Source organism: Hermetia illucens, chromosome 2 (assembly GCF_905115235.1).
Source record: "Hermetia illucens chromosome 2, iHerIll2.2.curated.20191125, whole genome shotgun sequence".
Taxonomy (NCBI): Eukaryota; Metazoa; Arthropoda; class Insecta; order Diptera; family Stratiomyidae; genus Hermetia; species Hermetia illucens.
The window spans coordinates 14,319,188-14,339,134 of NC_051850.1; the positions used below are offsets into that span (position 1 = coordinate 14,319,188).

General features: G+C 44.6%; 1 protein-coding gene across 1 annotated transcript in view; it reads right to left on the reverse strand.

Moving 5' to 3' along the window:
- LOC119648099 (mitogen-activated protein kinase kinase kinase 12) overlaps positions 1–19,947 on the reverse strand; it is a 145,850-nt gene that overhangs the window by 115,738 nt on the left and 10,165 nt on the right. The window contains exon 2 of the mRNA XM_038049599.1: positions 786–1,240. Within this exon, the coding sequence (XP_037905527.1) occupies positions 786–907 (122 nt within the window). The 5' untranslated portion in view covers positions 908–1,240. The remainder of the gene's footprint in view (positions 1–785; positions 1,241–19,947) is intronic.

A 19,947-nucleotide genomic window follows, 5' to 3' on the forward strand; every position in this document is an offset into this window, starting at 1 on the left:
AACCGAATGAATTCCTGGAATTTCATCCCTACCTTAAGCTTGCTCGTAACTAATTTCTTCAAAAGAAAGTAGATCTTAGCACCAAAGCCAAACTGATTTTCTACAAATCTCTCATGCGACTAATTATACGTTACTAGAGTCCCTACGTCCCTACGTGATTTACATGCTCGGGGTGATGGAAAGGTGAATGGCATTCGAGCGTGGGATCCTACGACATTACGTTGGTATGTCTTATAATTGGAAAACAACAAATGGGTGCGAAATACCGAGGTATACCGACGAGGTAATATTAAACCACTTCGACAACATGTTCTCAACTTTCGAAAGCGCAAAAAACCATCCAGACTCCAATATTAGACGACTACCAACAATGTAAAGCATCCTCATTGACCACCCTCTTTGGGCCTTTCCAAAACGGGCGTTTCCAAACAGGGACCTAAAGTAATCTATATTTTCTCTTTCCAATACTCCTTGTATGGAAGAAGTAAATAAAGGTTGACGCGCAATGTATGTGCTTATTGGAAAAATTAGAACAGGGTTAAATATTTTAAGGGCGCTTGGCGCAGAACAGTAGAGAAATAATACGAGCGTCTCGGAAAGTCGTGGGGGGGAACTAAGGGGCTTTTTAGCTAGTCGCGAACGATAGCGCATAGGCTATACCCCACCAAGGGTGAATGGCAACTATATCCATATAGATATTTCTGTGCTAGGTTAAGTTAGAATTAGTGTGAGCTCCCGCACTACACTATCAGTTCTACCCCTATTACAATATATAGCTCACTTACCTCCTTCGAAAATTCTCTGCACGATCATGGCTCAAATTGGCAGCACGTCGATACTCCTCGAATTTACTTGCTGCAGAAATATCCTCCTTGCTCCTATTCATGCTGTCGCACCTCGGTTGCATCGAATATACAAATGCTCAACAAACAACTTGAACAAATTCACTACACTTCAAACACCGCCCTCAACACACCCTTTTCCTTCAATTTTATTGAACTACGGCACTCATCGTATCACAGAAACACAACATAAAATTAATAAACTAATCACAAACTAATATCGAATGGATTTCCTCAAATTTAAAACAATTTGAAAATATTCAACTGCAAGATTGCATCCCCAGCAGTGATTATATTGGAGTAACAGTCGACCTTGTTGCACCATAACTTCAACTAAAAAATTAATCTTGTGTGCGGCAGGTAGACTGGTTGGTCAGCAATTCAGTTCCAATCGTATCCTGAAAGGAGAAAAAAGTAAAAATATTATTATTGTATCTGGTGTTCCTTTCAGGTGTGTGAAAAAGATAAAACGAGTAGGAGGGTAGGTCAATTAGTCCCACACACATAAATCCTTTTACCTGGAAACTATTTCTGAGATTCATTGATATTGAGAAACCGGTTCTACAAGAAACTGACCCTTAAATGTATATACAGGAAAATTAATGTAAAATGGTAAGGGTAACATCTACTCCCAAGGCAAGTTAGATTGAATATTAAAAGGAAGGTGCGAATATCTAGATAACTTTTAATTTCAAGCCTTCCTGAAATGCATAGCATAAGGAAATCCTAAACAAGGCTTTAGATAAGATACTGAATAATTTCACAAATCCCTTCAGATGAAAATTAAATCTTGAATCAATCAATTTATCAATTTATCTTTCAAATAATGTTTTAAATATTTTTCATTATTGATTTTGGCTGTTTTCTGTTTTTTGGAATTCATTTCATTCACACTCAGGCGAGTGTTGAAAAAGCCCTGGTAGAGGACGGATTTAAAAATTTAAGGAAAAACGGCAAAACTAATGACAATCTTAACGTATAAGATACATACATCTCGGAGTCTAAATCGAAAAGTAATGAGGTAACCAAACTTTCCAATGGCATGTCGATAAGAAAATGTCGGAATGGGCGATCTATATTAGTTTGCTCCCACTTGTTGTCCTCGCGGGTGTCCCACAGGGTCCTGTACCAGGCTAACTGATGTGGAACTTCTTGTACAATGACGTAAGACATCTGGATGATACTGGGTTATACTCATGAGAAGCAATCAATCCAGTCGACTCGCTGGTTTATCCAGGTCTTTTGAAGATTTACACCTCCTTTAAAAAACAAATGGACAAACAGATTGGGGGCCGGTTTTAATAAGCAGACTAGAGTCCGATAACACACTTCATCCCTCACTCGACATCTACAAAATCTTCGCTAAGACTATGTGTGTGATGCATGAGAACTTGAACCTGAAAGTCTTAATAAGAAGCGGAAAAAATCGCAACGTGAAATCTGAAGTTAAAACAATGAAGGATGAACCAGTTGCGCGGAGCAGATGCGCTTGAAAACCCAGAGCCACCTCGGCTATCATTTAGATGCAACCTATAAGGCTCCAGCATACCCCGTCCTTCCCCTGTCCTAGTGAGCACTCCCTTCTGTCTTTTCAGTTTGGGGCACCTTTTAATACGGCGACCGGGAAAAGCCAAAGGTAAAAGAATGACCCACAGGTCGCGTCTCAACAGCAGCCGCGATGTGACGCAAGCGTCTTGCGTGGCGAACGCACAAAATTCACAAAAAGAGTCGGCCATGACTTTGAAAAACATTTTTTTTGGAAGCTACTAGAAAACCGTAAGAAAGCTAATCGAACCCTTTCATTTAATATCCCACATGTCCCCACATACATCCCCCAACCTCCTTTTACGCGTTAAGTTCAACGATGACGTTCAATCACAATATTGATGACCTCGACGGAAAGGAAAAACTAACCAAACCTCAAATCAAGGTTCAGCTGCTGGCTTCATGCCCCCGGTGTTCGAGTCGTACCAGGGCCAGTGATACCTACGGGTTTGTTTATTTATTTAACGGACAATAAACAGAGTAAACTCTAATTACTTATTGCCCTCAGGAGGAGGAGAGCACTATAATCTTATCCTATGCTTAAAACTGCTTAAGGAAGAGAAGTTAAAAGGACCAAGCTGTTGTGCGCTGTAATTTCGGCGAAGCCTAGAGATCGGTGAATGGAAGACGTTGATAAAAAGTAAAAATAATAAAGGACCCAGAATAGATCCCTGCGGGACGCGAGAGGAGGGGGAGAAGGAGTGGGATGTGCCAACGTCAAAAGAGACGCGGCAGGATCGAATAGAAAGGTAAAAGACATGCCACAAAACAAGTGTTAAGGGAACGCTTAGAGACAAGAGTTTGGATAGAAGTTTCTTGTGATTTACAATATCGTAGGCTTTAGCAAAGTCAATGTAAATGGTTCAGTTCTTGACGTGAATTTAGACATTTGGCAACAAAGTTGGTAAAGTCGAGCAAGTTGGAAGCAGTAGACAGCCAGTCGCTGACATATCTTTCAAGATTTCGAAACAGGAGGAGAGAAGGGAAATGCGACGGTACTTCTAGACAAGTGTACGATCGCCACTTTTGTGAATGGGAATAATGAGAGCCTCTTTCCATAAGCCGGGCGAATTACTCTCTTTGAGGATTTTATTGAAAATAAGGGATAGGGGAAGGGAGATGGACTGACCAGTTTTAAGCAAAAAGAGATTTGTAAGACCATCGTAGGGCAACGTAAGAAGAAGCATAAGGGGATTAAGAAAGGCAACGCGATTAGAGAGGATAAGATCAAGCGTGCAATTTAAGTGGTTTCTAAAAAGGTTAAACTGGAGAGCGGCGCAGGCGTACCTAAAAGTATAAAAAGGAAGGGAAGGGTAGGTCGAGTTATTAGGGAGAGAGGGAGACCAAGAGTAATAGACCAGGAGAGCATAAAAAGATTAAAATCACCACAGAGGATGAAAAAAATGTCGAAGAAATCCTCATACAGAGAAGGGGAGCTGGGGAAGAGACAATATATATAGGATACGTTAAAGGGGCATGCCTCGTATGGTGACAGAATCGGAGGTAGAGGAGGTGGGGAGAAAGATGATTTCGGCACAGAGGAGGGCCAAGCGCAGCGCAGTCTCTGTCACAACGAAAGACAGAGTAACCTTCGATGAGCTGGGATTCTAAAATACTGTCATCCAACCAGGTTTCAGAAATAAAGATGACGTTATCTCGGAACGCTAAGGCCGACAGTGTGAAATCCGACAGCTTGGCCCTTAGACTTCTTATATTTTGATTAAAAAGCATCGAAGTCGTGGCGATACGCCAATTTGAAGGAAGCTATCACTCAGTCACTAGAGCCATCCTTCGTCAGCTTTTTACATGAGAGAGGTGACAAAGTTGAGTTGGCTTTGCTTGTGATATTCCAGAATTTCGTTGGAAGTGGTGGAGTACGCTAGTTTCAACACGAACAATTGCTTCGGCGGCGAAACGACGTTCAGCTGAGGGCCGCTCGGGCGACATGAGGTCGGAAAGCCCTGAAATTCAACGGTGGCGGATGTGGATGATGCGTAGGAGGAAGCATGCCGTGGTGCTAATACAGCGACAGTAGGACAATCGTCAGAACTGCGTAGCGCAGTCGATTCTGAGCAGGAAACATATCCCTAGGATGGAAGGCGATTTTTAGATGGCTTTCAGATATCGTCGGATTGGTACGATCTTTTATAGACACACTGGAATAGTGTGTGGGAGATAGAAGCGCAGAATTAGTCGACCGGGGCAACTTAGGTATGACACCAGTATTGTTAGCCGCAGTCGCCGGCAGGGTATAAGCAGCGTCTCAAAAGCCGATGAAGTAGCAGCTTCAGGGAGCAGAATTGATGGTGATTTTAAGAATGCATGTTGAATCGACACTAAAGTTGTCGTGTGTTGATGCAGCAGTTGAATTGCATCAGCACGGTATCGCAGCAGGCGTCACAACGATAGGTAACGCTCAGTGAGAATTTGCGCGAATGAGGTAGGCATTTTCCATCAGTCCACCAAGCGCTTTCTCAGAATCCACCTCGATTTAACTGACCCTTTGTGAGACTCGCACGGTTCAGGTATTGCCTCACAATCATAGATAGGTTCCCGCGGTGGCCTGTGGCGATACCTCTGAAAGACATTTCTTCACAATCTTGTGCTAAGGTCGTCTATCGTGAGTAGATTTCACACTCCGGTGTGCCGGTATTTATTATTACCGACCATGTGTGCTATTCACTCCTTTCTGTTTGTTGTAATTGTTGTTTTTTTTTGTCATGGGCTATTTAGCTAATAGAGGTGTCAAGTGATTCGCAAGAGAATATTGAGGAATCGAGCAATTAACATTGGACAAGTCACATGAGTTGAAAGATCGTTTTGTTGATGGCTTTATTTGACCGAAAACCATGTTTATAGTAAGGCTATCGGAAGACCCACTCATGACCATATATGTAGGTGTATATAGTAATAATAATTTTTCATATTGGAACAGGGGCCTTGAAATCTGTTGGAGCACTTCATTCAAGACCGTAACGGTGCACTGCAGTACACTGTAGGATGGATCATCCTGATGGTCCAATTTTGGACTATGGGTTCCAGTGTAGCATTTGGTATCCCATGAAAAAATCAAGTACAGCTGAATTCTGAAGCAATGATTGCCAGAGGCCAAAGGCTTCAGATAACCCCTAATAACATGGTCCAAAGCGGTAATATCGCGCGATCCACGCGGCGAATTTACCGAGCTGAGATATGAAACCAAACGCCCTCCAAATGACTTCCCAATAAGTTTGTCACGTTGTAGGGGAAGTAGCGTCTTGAAACCAAAAGTTACTAAGATGGTGGGCTTTTTCTTTTAGGCAACAAGCAATCCAATCATGGTTCGATAGCGGCCGTTATTGATAGCTACGTTCGCTCCAGAAAGATGTTTGAAGAAGTATGGACCAGCGATTCCACCAGCTCATAAGCCACACCAGACTATAGTTTTCTGTGGACCTACGCATCATCGTTGCCGTGTATTGTCGACGTTCGCGTGGCTGCAATGACTAATTTAATTAACTATGACCAAACTGGTTGACTATGACCAACCGGGTTGACTATGGCCAACCACGAAGACTGAAAGCCGTAGCGAAATTTAACGGTCTTGGTTCACCGGCACCAAAATGCAACTCCACTGAAGTATCTTTTCTACATGACTTTGTCCGTCTCTGTGCAACCCAAGGCCAGGAACGTGTGTGGGGGGGAGGGGTACTTTTGGGTACTTCAGTTCCTTACAGGCTATCTACAAAATCTTCACGTAGTCTTAATCTGGTGGTTGGCAACTGCATTTGAATCTGAAAATCGCGACATTTTTCGAAGCGACGTAAAGTAGGGAGTAATAATAAAAATGAAGACCCCAACCCCGAAAGCACTTAACGCGTGGAGCAAAAAAACTGAGGACTTGGAACCGCAATCCTTGTCTTCCGATGTTTAGCAAAAACCTCCTTTCGTCATTTCACCTTGGGCATATGTTAATAAGGCAACCTGGAGATGTCGACGATGTCAGGAAGAGGATGGAATCCTTCATGAATTTTCGCCCTCCCTCGATCACATCGACATGATTTGATAATATTTCATTCTTGCAAGTAATAGGCAAGCAGTCTTATATGTCTCCTGTTCATTCTTTTGCAGCGTGTAGGGCATCCACATAGGCTCTTTGTGGTTATTGTTATTTGTTTTTCCTACGTTTTCTTGCCTTGGACCTTTGCCTCTCCCAAACTTCATACGCCATATAAGCTGACCAACTGCAGTACCGAGGAGGGTAGTTGGCAGGCTTCCTTGTTGTCCTCTCTGAAGAAGATGGAGGAGCCCCAAAAGCAGTGAATTCGCAGATGTTACCTGTATTTTTCCGCCGTTTCGTCGAAGATCCTCGGACTTATCCAGGAAAGAAGATACACCTAAACAGTATTTATACAAGACGAAATTAATTAAGGCGCAGATATTATACCTAAGATGACGACGGATTGACATTAGCGACAGGAAATCAACCACCACCCCTTCCATAATTTTAACAGATTGATGATTGGTTGGGCTATAATTAAAGAAGCAAGAAGTGGAAGATAGGCGCTTTCGGTGTGAATTTTTGTGGTTTACTTGGTTTAATGGAAGCAAATTAATCTGCGTGCTATTTTTAAAAATTTAGTATGCACCATGAACTTGTTCTCGAGCTTATATTTAACAATCATAGAGGAATGTACAGGTGACGTAAACACAAAAAATTGAAGGAAGCAAAAAGTTCCTATGCATACATATTACTATAATCTATTCATCTTTATCTATTCTATTATATATTTCTGCAGCAGAAAAGGAGGTTGAACAGCATCTTAGGGGCGGACATCGAGCCCTCCAACCTGGTGGAAGAGATGTTGAAGTCGGAGGAAAACTGGATGGCGGTAAATGAGGCAGTAGCCGTGGTGCAGACAAAACTCCTGGAGTTGGATCGAGCTCGGAAGGCGGCGCGACGGAGACGTGACATGGACGAGCTGGTATAGCGAACCAGGGCCTCCCCCGCGAAGTAATACTTCACGGTGGTCCCGCGGGGAGGGGCGGAAGAGTGGGGGTGGTTTTAGTGGGTGTGAATCCCACACACTGCTGCAACCTGGCGCAGCAGCGTCTTTCTAAGATTTCCACCTCCATCCATAAAAAAAAAAAAAAAAAAAAAAAAATTCTATGCGGGTAATTTTCTAATTTACCATCAACTGAAAAAAACTAACCAATCAAAAATAAAATAATACCAATCGGTCCCCACCTAAGTAGTAACTATTTCTAATAACGCTTAACTTTGGCTGCCGAACGAGAATAGGTTTTTCGGAAAATTTTTATCTCTCCAAAAAGAAGTCAATTTTAATGTTTTATTTTATACGAAATCTTTGAAAAAAAAAATTATGCATATACGACCATATGCACTGACATTTTCTACGCACATATATAGTATGTCTAGTTTATGAACTTCCCTGTCTGCGTACATTCCATTCTGCTGGTTGTACAATGGACTAATTAACATTATCAGCCCCTTTTAACATGCGAGCGATAAATAAAAGAAAATATTTGCTCTAATAATATGAACCCTATACCATGCACCCACTTTCAATACTCGATCCCCAGACACTCTATCATATTTTCGCAAATACGTATGTTATCTGATTTTAATTATGGTTATTTTTGCATGTGTAGTTTGCACCCCTTTGTGTTCATTAGCCCGCCCATGACCAAATGCTTGACTTTTATTAACACCCGTTAATACATGTATGATGATTTCTCTTTGTGGAGACTTATTTCGTGATTAGTTTATCAGCGAATTTTCAATCGCAAACAGCGGTGGATTTAGCGGAAAGGGTCCTTGTCGTCAAGTATATGCACAGAAAAAAGTAGAAACTGATGAAATTCTTGGAAATAAATATTTGCTTTAGGAAACTGAAGACTTTGGATATGAAATTGTTGTGAAATAATAGTTTTAATTTAGTTTAACGATATATTGTAACGGTATGAAAGTTGAGGTCTAAATTCCATACCTGGACATTATCTTCATGCATACTAGTCATCTGGACTTCTCCATCTTGTCATGGTGAAGGAGCCTGTACTAGTTTACTACTGCTAAAGGTGTCCAAACATGAATATGGAAACTAGGGATTGGAACTCTCCAAGTGGTAAGAAGTCACAGACTTCGAATCCAGCCGCGATCATGAGCACAACGGAGGGAGGACTACAGGCTGAATCATGCCTGTCAGAACCTTCTCTTTCACCCTTACCGGGGGGAGTGAAAAAAGGGAAGTTGGTGTCATGGACGCTACTGATTTAACGCCGGTATGTGCGAATGGATTCAAACGGCCCGGACACTGTGAACCTGGGAAGGCCCCAATTCGGCGGCAGAAGAAGGCACTGCGAAGGACACACCTTGGGAATGAGGACATGGACGTAGCTGTACCACTAGGTGCGCTAATGTCCAGAGAAATCTGTGACGCAATGAAGTGTAGTCTTCGGCGAAAGGTGGGGATATAATGGTAACCTCAGTAAGACCCACAGTGGACGCACTAGATTTTTTTTCAGCGGTAATGCGCGCAAGATGCGTAAGACCAACACATCTGTGGTGGGAAACACTTTATTGTGCTCCGCACCAGAGCCTACATCCGCCCGCTCCGCGGGGATTGTGACCGGTTTATTGGGAGGTGATCCAATCAACTAGAGACATATCAGTGGTCCCACCCATAGGAATACGGGCACGAAGGCGGGAAGGAAACGCAAGCACAGGCGCAAGGTGCAGCCTCATATCTGACTACTACGGTGGGAGTTTCAAAATGTCAGAGCGACAATTTATCATCTTCCGGGAATGCCTGTCGAAAAAAATGCTAAAGCATGGAACGAACCCAAAATTTAACAATCAAGGTTTTCGCGATGGGCTTCTCCATTTGGAGTGCACTGATGAAGCTGCCCTAAAGTAACACCAGCTTTAAGTTCTGGCGGTCAGGCCAAGTTCACTGCGCAGGACAGAACATGTCGGATGTTGGTTATCAAGCCCTCAAAGGAAGGCAGAGGACATCATCCACATGTTGGGTGAACAGAACCCGGGCATGGACTTCGGAAACTCGAGAGTAAAGTTCATGAATGAAAGGAAGGACAAATCCACAAACGTGGAAGGTCAAGCTTGGTATTCGAACTGGACCAAAAGAGTCTGAATGTGCTCATGGGAAGTCACGATATGGTGCCCCACTTTTTCCTAGATAGATTGAAATTCAATCATCTCAGGAAACTGCAGAGCATCATCTCCATTTTGAGGGCGAAAAACAATGATGGTCTTCGACTCACACAATATAGAACAAATTGCAGCTTCTTTGGTGTCTCCCACAATATAGCTACGAGCGGAGGATAGTGCATACAGTGGCGGAACCCTTGTATGGGACGATAAGCAGACGCCACTGGCGAAGCTCCCCGTCTGGGCAGTTGAGCAAGGTGCTTACGATGCATCTCCTTGTCAAGCATCAGCCCATACCTCCGCGCCGTAGAGCAGAACCAACAACGTTGCTCCCATAAGGAGAAGATATAGGGCCCCCAACATTCGCCATTAGCCGACTCAAGTTCCAGACTCCAGCTGAAGTTCGCTGCTGCTTTAATTTGCTCGAAGAAGCTTATCTTCGAATCAAGCATTAAACCAAGATACCGCTGGTTTTGACTCTATAGTCGACTCACCAATCAATATGGGACACAGGGTCGAGATTCTCTTTCTGGTCAAGATGACATGACTTTGACTTTCCAGCGCAAGGCTGAAACCATGAGCAGTCGTCCATTCGCCTACCATTCGCATCAATATACCAAGTCTGCTTTGCGCCTGTTCAACAGTGCTTCCGGCAACGTCGTCTGCATAACCGACCAGGCGCGACTCTTCGGGCATATCGAGTCTCAGCAAATTATCGTGCGAAGCGTTCCAAAGGTCCGGCCCTAGGATGGATCCCTGTGCTACTTCCGACGTGATTTTCATCCTCCTTTGGCCCTCCAGCGACTCGTAGAACAAGGAGTGGTTTTTTAGATAATCCCTCAATATCCGCAAGAAGTAGCTTGGCACGTGGAATAAGTTTTCTAATTTGCTTAGCATATCTGTCCATCTTATGGAATTGAAGGCATTATTGACATCAAGCGTTATGAGAAGCACTATCAATCGAGATCAGCTGTTGTGTACCTCGGCTTGATGAACCGCATCTACGACCTCGATAACAGCGACCACTATGGATCTCCTTGTTCTGAACCAGAACTGCCTCGAGGATAAGTCCCGAGCAGCGCGAATCGCTTCAATGAGTTCAGTCCTGATGTGTTTCTCATGCACTTTTCCGGCCGTGTCAAGCATAGACAGCGGTCGATATGCAGACGGGAGCTCCGGGTCTCCTTTATCCTTACTGATCAGCGCGAGTCTGGCCACCTTCCAGCGACAAGAAAAAACCCCCGCCTTCAAGCAAGTGTTGAACGCCCCCACCAGCAAATCTTGCCGTTGGCGGAATACCAGTTTGTAAACTTCCGTCTGGATACCATCAGGGCCTGGCGCCTTTTTGTTTTTCATAATGAGAGTGTGAGAGAAGTATCCTCCGAAGAATCTTTGGTCCCCTACATGAGGATGGACGATTCCGTAGCCTACATAACGACGAAATCTATGAGCGATATCATGACCGTCCGGTTATGGATAAAATCCGGCTCAATAGGTTACGGTGGGCGGGTCACTTAATCGATATGGAAGAGGATGATCCAGCCCGAAAAGTCTATAAGGGCAATATTTATAGTAGAAAAAGAAGACGAGGCAGAACCTGCCTAAGGTGGAGCAATGGCGTAGGTCAGGACGCCAGACAGCTTTAAGGGATATCGAATTGGTTGACCTCGGCGCAAAACTGGGATGTCTGGAGTTCCTTATTAAGGCAGGCCTAGACCGGATACCGCTTATTGCGCCGTTGATGATGATGATAGTGAGAACCACTTCTACGAGCTCTCTCATTGTGAACAGCCGGCAATCGCCAACGCTTTTCACGCTATTGTTATCAACCCGTACAAGATGTCTGGGGACTAATGTCCATACCATGCGGTCCATCTGGTCGGTACTTAGTATAGAAGGCTTCCGCAGAGCCATGATTTTCCGGGTAACAAGCTTATAGCCAAGTCCCCACGCTCCTTATTCACCTCGTTGACTAGGTTCTGCCAGCCGTGAGCTTTGCTTTTATTTATCGCGCTGCGGAGTCTCCTTTTTGCTGATCTATACTGTGCCTTTATGGCACATGCCTCCTCGTTGGCATGTAAACATTATGCCAAATGGCGAAGCTTATGACACTCCCTCCGTAGGTTCCGCAATGTAGGTAGGTGCTACCCTATCACCCTCCGAAGCGCCCTCCAGCGAGGCTCTGCCTGCTCCAAGATCTTCAACAAACTTTCCGATGTTTACCCTCGCGACAGACAGGGGGAGCGTCACATTGGTGTTCGCCGGCAAGTAGCGACAACCACTTCGAATGCGATGTACTGGTGGTCATTTGCCAAGAAGTCTTTCAGGACTCGCCACCCGTCTACCAAAAATGCCAGAAATTCGGACGCAAAAGTGATGTCAGGAATGATTCCTTCACAGCCTGGGGGGCCAAAACGTTGTCGTGAATCTGGTGTTTAAAACTACGAACTCGGTCCTCGTTGCCATTTCTAAAATCTGTTTCTCTCTGGGGTCGGGGTGAGACATTCCCCATGCAAGGACCCTAGCATTAAAATCACCGCCTGCCAGGATTTGCCACTCCGTCACCGAAACGGCGTCCTCAAGAGCATCAAGCCGCCGCCAAAAGTCTGGCATCATTTCATTCGACGTCAGGTAAACGCTAAAAAAAGCTATCTCTAAACACCGAATCCAGACAAACCCATTCCCTTGGCCTTGGCCAAGAGCAAGAAGTCGAACGATGTCCCGAACCCAATGACGGCGGTGCCCGATAAGCCCATTTAGAAACATAGGATATGCCTGCGCTCACATGCGCTTTTCGTTCACCAAATAGTGAATGTCGAAACTTTGCCGACATCTGCAATCAACATTTCAAAATGACCTTAAGCCGAAAAACTTGGTTGACACACAAGCCTGACATTCGTGCCCAATGTGATCGAAAAGCAAAAGTGGCAGTGGCAGGGTCACACATTAAGGAGGGGCGGCAGCTGCTTTGCTGGCTAACCCATGCAGTGGAATCCGCTCCCCCAGGATGGCTGACGAGTAGGCCGCCTCATGAGCACTTGGAGCAGAACAGTAGAGAAGGAGTATATGCATCTCAGGAAATCGTGAGGAACGCATTTCAGGTAACCGCGAACGATGGCCCCTATTGTGTGGTCGCCGCACAATACCCCACCAAGGGGTAAATGCCAACCATATATTATGCTCATATACATAAACCGAAAGTCTACTGCCTAAATTTTGACAAATTTTAAGATGCACAAGCTGCAGTATCTACTCTCCAAAAGTACTCTGCGAAGAGAAGATTTAGAACCCAGATTATCCAGAAATTCTCCCAGAACTAATGCATTTGCAGAGATAATAATTCACACAGTCGCAAGTGTTAACCATAAATCTCTCCACTATATTATCTCCAGAATTTTTTGGAGAAGTTACTTGAGATACGAATGATTACCGCTCTAAAGTCAACTGTGCATGAAGGACTCGATTCTTGTAGAAAGGACAATCAAACGACATATTTCACACGTATCTCCGCAAATAGACTCCAAAGTATTTCTTCCCAGAAAATCACATCGTCTACAACCCAAATTTATGTATAAATGTTGGCAGAGCTTACCAATTTTCGGCTCCTTTTCTTTAGAGCATGCACGAGTAGTACATGCACATTTACCTATATATCCCGCTGATATAGTACTAAACGTGTACCTGGTTGCAGATTGCTGTTACAATTTCCACTAGAAATCAATTCGCTCATGAAGAAACCTCGGCAGGTGCAAGCACCACTTTCATTTATAAAAGGACAAAAAATTGCCATTGCCATTTCCTTTTTGCATTTTTCAGGGTTTCTATAAAATCGATAATCTTTATAGGAGCAAAACCTCTCAAGCACTTGACGAGTATACTCGCAGGACCTGTTCAAAGGAGGCCGTGCCATGTGATGGAAATATGCGCAACATTAACGTGTATCGTATACGAACATAACGCCAGCAAAATGAGGGTCCTTTCAAATGGTACCAATTTTTTTTCTCTGGCGTTCCACCGAAATTAGATTAGACACGAGACTTGTAGTCGACAATATGTCGTGGCGGCAAAATTAATTACTTCCCGAAATTTTAGACCAGACCAACAGTTTTATGGTTTTAATCCATCATGAATTAGAAATTGTTAATTATTTGTTTTAAGTGCGGCTTATAAAAGCCAGCAACTCCGCCAGGGGATATTTACATAATTAGGGTAAAGTGCGTGTTTCTAGCAGACTTGGTGGAGGAGAAAATCAATGAAATCCTTCATCCTTTGAGCCCACGCAGTTTGGAGGCGAACAAACCAGAAAAAAGCTTATTTATATGTATGGAGTTTAATGGCTGGGTTTCCAAAAATAACTATTGATCCGGCACTAGAAACCCTTCCCCACAACGGGTGGTAAGGGGTGTTTTCACTTTACCTTTCGTACCGAGAGCAGTTATTGACATGTGAACCGCGCCAGGACTTTAATTTCTCTGCATAGAACGTTGCTTCAGGAAATACAGGTGTCAGTCAAATCCATTCAAAGTTGATGTTAGCGTGACGAAAATAGTTGCTGATATTAGTCCTAAATGAACGCTCTCTCACAACAATGCCCAGTTAACAAACCCCTTGTTATTTTTTCGCGAAAAGTAAGCAATTGCCAAAGATAGCAGGGGAAGCACATACTTTCTGTAGAGACTACATTCGATTCGAAATTGGGCGTGATATATGCGATGTTGACATTTTGACTTATGTGTGACTTGTACATCTGGGAAACTTCCCGGAAAATTTGCCATGTAAAGGGGTAGTATTGCCCCTTATGTTATAAGGGTGGTGCGGTTCATTGTTCTTCCTTTGACGTTCATAGCATCCCAGCCCTTAAAGATCCTATTATAAAGGTAGGCTTTCTGGACCTGAAAGACCTATGAGCGATACCATGACCGTCAAGTTGTGGATAAAATCCGGCTCAATAGGTTACGGTGGGCGGGTCACTTAATCCGTATGGATGAAGATGATCCAGCCCAGAAAGTCTATAAGGCAATATCTTTGGTAGAAAAAGAAGACGAGGCAGGCAGATGAGATGGAGCGATGGCATAGGTCAGGACGCCAGACAGCTTTTAGGGATATCGACTTGGTGGACCTCGGCGCAAAACCGGGATGTCTAGAGTTGCTTATTAAGGCAGGCCTAGACCGAATACCGGTTGTTGCCCTGTTGATGATGATGATAGAATGGTCCTGAGTCCGATAACTACTTGATGGCAGACCAGACTACTTTTGAGAAACAATGTCTGTCAGCAAGATACAAGCCTAGTTCGAAGAACATTTCAGATTTTGAACGTTCAAACTGCAACCCCCTTCTCCCATATACACAGTCCCTCCCCGCCACTAGGCCCCTTTAACAATGGCTTCAATAAAATAATAAATCATAAATTCTACATTTTGTTCGAATATAAAATATGTAAGTCTCTTTTCTCTTCGTGCAACCATTTGTAACCACCAACTGTAATGGACGATGGCCAATTAAAATCCTGAGTTGCCTGGGATAACCAAGAGGTGAAAGCTTCCCCAAAAAAACCTAAAAATATGGCGAAATTAACCGTGAAGATCCGATCGCAAATATTGAAATTCCATCGAAGTGTTCTATCGACACATATTTCTATGCCTCTATGCTACTCAGACTCGGAAATGTGGGGGCGGAAGGTCCTCTGAGCACTTCGATCGCTCATGTATCGTTATATGAATCCTGAAACTTCCGCAAACAGGGAAGAAGCTCACGCGAGTCTACCCAAAGATGAAACATGCGAACTTTTTTTCTTTTCTTTGTCTTCAGCCTTTGTCCCGTTCACAAGCGGGGTCGGCTCGTCGTGATCGCTATCGCCATTTCGCTCTATAAAATGCCTGATCTGGGTGCAATCTCGAGGCTTTTAAATCCCCATCCAGCGGGATCAAGCCACCTTTGTTTCGGGCTGCCTTTTGGTCGTTTACCATCGACTTCGATGTTCAGATCCATCTTGGCAACTGAATTCTCGTTTACACGAATTGTGTGACCATACCATCGAAGACGCCTCTCTCGCAATTTTTCCACCATCCATGCAATCCTATCCATGCAAAGATCGCGGATATCCTCATTTCGGATGTGATCAAAACGTGTCATGCCGCTAGTCCAACGTAACATCTTCGTCTCCATTGCCGCAAGACGCCGTTCATTATCTTTTATAGTCGGCCAACACTCAGAACCATAGAGAGCGACAGGGCGGACGACATTGCGGTAAATTTTAGATTTGAGGTGTTCGTTGATACGCCGATCACAAAGAACACCAGTTGTGGAACGCCACTTCATCCAGGTTGCGTTAATGTGTGAAACAATATCATAACGCAGTTCTCCAATGGCTGATAGCGTTGACCCGAGGTATTTAAATCGCTCAATTCTGGATCTGAATACCGAGGGAAGATACATGACGGATCGTACCCTCAATCGATGTTTATCATGGCTCAGATGTGCGATGAAGGGCTGAGATCCCCCTGCCCCTCCTCAAGCATTTCTATTGAAGGATGCTCCTTCATAAGATACGATCCATCTTGGACCTTCCCTTCCCGGAGTTTTACGGCTCCACGCGCGCGGTCTAGCCGTTATTTTTTTTTTATATTCATCCTTCCGTGTACCAGTAGGCTTGCGCGATCCCCCCGTTTGTCATATTTTCAGAATCCGTGCACTCACGCATTGATTAATATAACCCGTGAGGGATTGATTGATTGATCAAAGGAACCCCCCCTCCCCCACATTATCGAGGCTGGCTAACACAAAGGCATACAAGCACGTGTCGATGGAACACTTCGACGGAGCTTCAATATTTGCAGACAGACTTTTACGGTCAACTGCGCAATCCTTCTAGGTTTTTGGGATAGTTCCTTCCTCTTGGTCCTCTCCGGTCACTAAGAATGACCGTCTGATTATCACCTAATCCCATATTGTCATTACATATTCTTGGCAAAATGTAAAATCACATCACTTCGGAGGCATTCCTATAGTGGATAGGTATCAGTGGCAACTCCGAGAAGCCCAATTAGCGTTGTGGTGCGCCGTTTTAATGCCACAAACTCCTAAGACCATGACTGCTGTTATGAAAGCAAGCAGGCACAGTCCTGTCGACTCACATCTGCAAAGCCAGCCCGTCGCATTCAGGAAGGAAAGTCGTTCTCTAACCCTGAAAATCTCTCTGAAGCTCCCAAGAATGGTTTACCTAGTGTCGGTAGTCTAAATCTAGTTAAAGCTAGGCAATCGGAAAGGAAGTGCGTGAAGGTTTCCCACTCTTTTCCGTAACATCAGCAATGAATTGTAGGGTATGCCAGTGACCCATGCAGACCGTCGTAATCTTGAATGCATTTGCACACGTCTGGCACAAGAGCTCCCGTGATAGGGTTTTATTATAAGCGGGCCACATCTCCTTGACTTGACACAGATGGTGAGCCTTCGCCATCTGAGGTTCCCGGCAGCTAGATTTCCAAGTAGATTCAGCAATTGACAGTCGCCAGCGTGACACCGACTGTACCCGGTGAAGAACTGCCAAGAGTAGAGCCCCACCTGGCCAATCCGTCAGCCCGTTCATTCCCCTCTATGTTCCTATGACCGCGAATCAAGAGAAGGGTGACTTTGAGCATGCCACCCTGACGGTTCAGCGCCTTCCTGCACCACCCCACCAGCCTGGAGGGTGTCGTCGCTGAGTACAAGGACTTAATGGCCGCTTGGTTGTTCGGTCAGAATGACTATGTTGCACTTGGGACTCGGATCATGCCTCAGCCCTCAACAGAATTCCAGTATCGGCAGCACTTCCGCTAGGAAGACAGTGAGAAACCTAGGAGACCTAGCATTCGGACTCACGTAGCCTGACGGTACTGCACGCTGCAACGTATTTAATGTGGAGATTTAAGGGTAAGAGATGCAGAAGTACATTGCGAGCATCTGACGGGCAGGACTGCAGAGCCTCGGTAGCTTCGTTCAATTCTATTTTTTGCTCAAAGGCTACCACTATACAATAGAGTCATATGTTAGGATGGGAAGCATAACAGCTGTGTATATCAAGAGAACCATCCTTGGCCGGAGACTCCATTTCTTTGCAAAGACCCTCGTACTGGCATAGAAGGCTATACAGGGCTTCTTAAGCCGCGTTTATATGTTCAATCTCCAACTTAACTTTGGATGCAGGATGAGAACCAGATATTTCACATTGGACGAAAGAACCAATCTTCGTTCATTCAGCCGCGGTAGGTGGAATTCAGATACTCTTATCCTGGTGGTGAATTGCAACAGTTCCGTTTTGGTTGGGTTTATGCAGAGTCGGCATCTTACGGCCCACATGCACATCTTTCCCAATGCTCTTTCCTTGATGTCACTCATAATGGAGGGAAGTGTCCCTGAAACTAATATCACCAAGTCGTCGGCATACGTCACCACCTTCACCCCGCTTTTGTCCAATATTCAGAAAATTTCATCCATTACTATTAACCAGAGTACCGGAGATATTGCGCCAACCTGTGGCATGCCTCTGTTCACAGCTCTAGTCGAATAGTTGTCGCCCAGATCGTGGTTCTTAGCAGGGATATTATCCAGTACGTGGTGCTAACATTGTTGAACTATCTCTGTTAATTCAAGGAGGCAGCCAGGGTATTCTACTTAATTTGCTGTTACCGCTCAATTGTGCCAATTATATCGTAGAGAGCGATTTCTGTGGATTTGACTTTGAGGTAGACATGCCGGGAGTTAGAGAATAATCGCCCTTAAGTGGATGTCCAGGACGCGCTCTAGGGTCTTCAACACGAAAGAGGTGAGGCTGATTAGCCAAAAGTCCTTCGCGAACTCAAGGTCGCACCTGCGGTATTCCAAAGAGTTATAGTTCCGGCAAATCTTGATAGGCCACGGCACAACCATTTCCTACTGTTTCTGTAGCATAACTGGCAGTGCGAAGATTTATATGCCGTTTATAACCCAGCCGACGGAGCGGGGAAGGAAGAAGGAAAGAGGCAGGATGGGTGACATGCAGGAGAGGGATAGGAATCAGAAGCTAGGAGGGCGCTAATGATTTGTAGGTTTAAAAATTGGGAGGCGGACTAATTGCCTGTGTAGAAAACTACTCTACTTTGGGGATCAAAAAGACGGCTCCGAGATTGGAGGGATAAGAGGATCTGAAGAAAGAGATGAGTCTGAAGAAGGTTATCTTCAACGATCTCGATCTACATGGCTTTGGAGACAAGACGATTGGGATGGAATTGACACTTGACCAGAAAGTTGAGGGCATGACGGGCAAGGAAGGCGTCGATACGTGGTGTTTTCCAGGACATGTAGAGGATCAGGTTGGAAATGTATTTGGAGCGGTTTTCGTTTTTTAAAAATGTTGGCGCAGTGGCTAAAGATCCTGCGCTCTTTAATGCGGAGTCGTTCCATTTGGAATGGGGAGCAATCGGACCAGAAAATGAAGCCGAAAATGAGGAGTGATCGGATAAGTTGCTATAACAAAACAGCTTAATCCTTTTCGAAGTAGGGATATTGAATTTAAGGATAGGATATAAGGACCTGAAGGCACTAGGCATGGCATGTCTTTGGTAGCAGTATAAAGGATTAGGTCATCCGCATATTGAAGGATTCGATAGGAGCTAGGAGTGTGGAGCTGATTTGGGGATGTCAGCGGTGAACAGGGAGAAAAAGGCAGAAAGGACTGAACCCTGAGGAACGCCGGCAGGCCAAGTATAGGCCAAGGAAACCAAAGCGGCTCGCAAGTGTTATACGCTCCCTTTTTTAATTCACAAAACACGACAAGGGTGCGAATTATATTCAAACGTAAATCCGCCCACAGTTTGGGTCAAAGCTTGGCCGAAGACTAGACTGGTAGTAAGTTGCTCTATTATTCCGGTCCGACGTCAAGTGGATGCGGAGGTAGGACGCCTCAATCCCTAAACAAAAATTGTCTAGCTCCGACCAAGCTTTGGTCCGAACTGTGGGCGGATTTACGTTGGATATAATTGGCATCCTTGTCGTTTTTGCGAATTATAAAAAAGAGCGTGTAACACCTGCGAACCGCTTCGGTCACGCTCCTCCTAGGGCAGAGGTGAGGCAACGTCTGATGAATTGCCTCTGTCCTGGTACGAAACCGTAGCTGTTTCGTCCCTCTTTTGATGAAGAACCCGTCTTGACTATCGCAAAGACAATAGGTAAAATAATCCTGGAACACTTCAGGGCCACCTCAAAAACTTGATCGACTGAGTACAAAATATCACGTGTTGCAGCAGAATTTGAAGTCAAAAGTGGAGTCGCCATTATGGCGATCACGGCTCTGGCCAAATTACTCTGGGATGCGATGACCCGTCGGACTGAAGATAAAACTGAGATTCTCAGTTCGACGGGTCGTCGCTCATCATTAC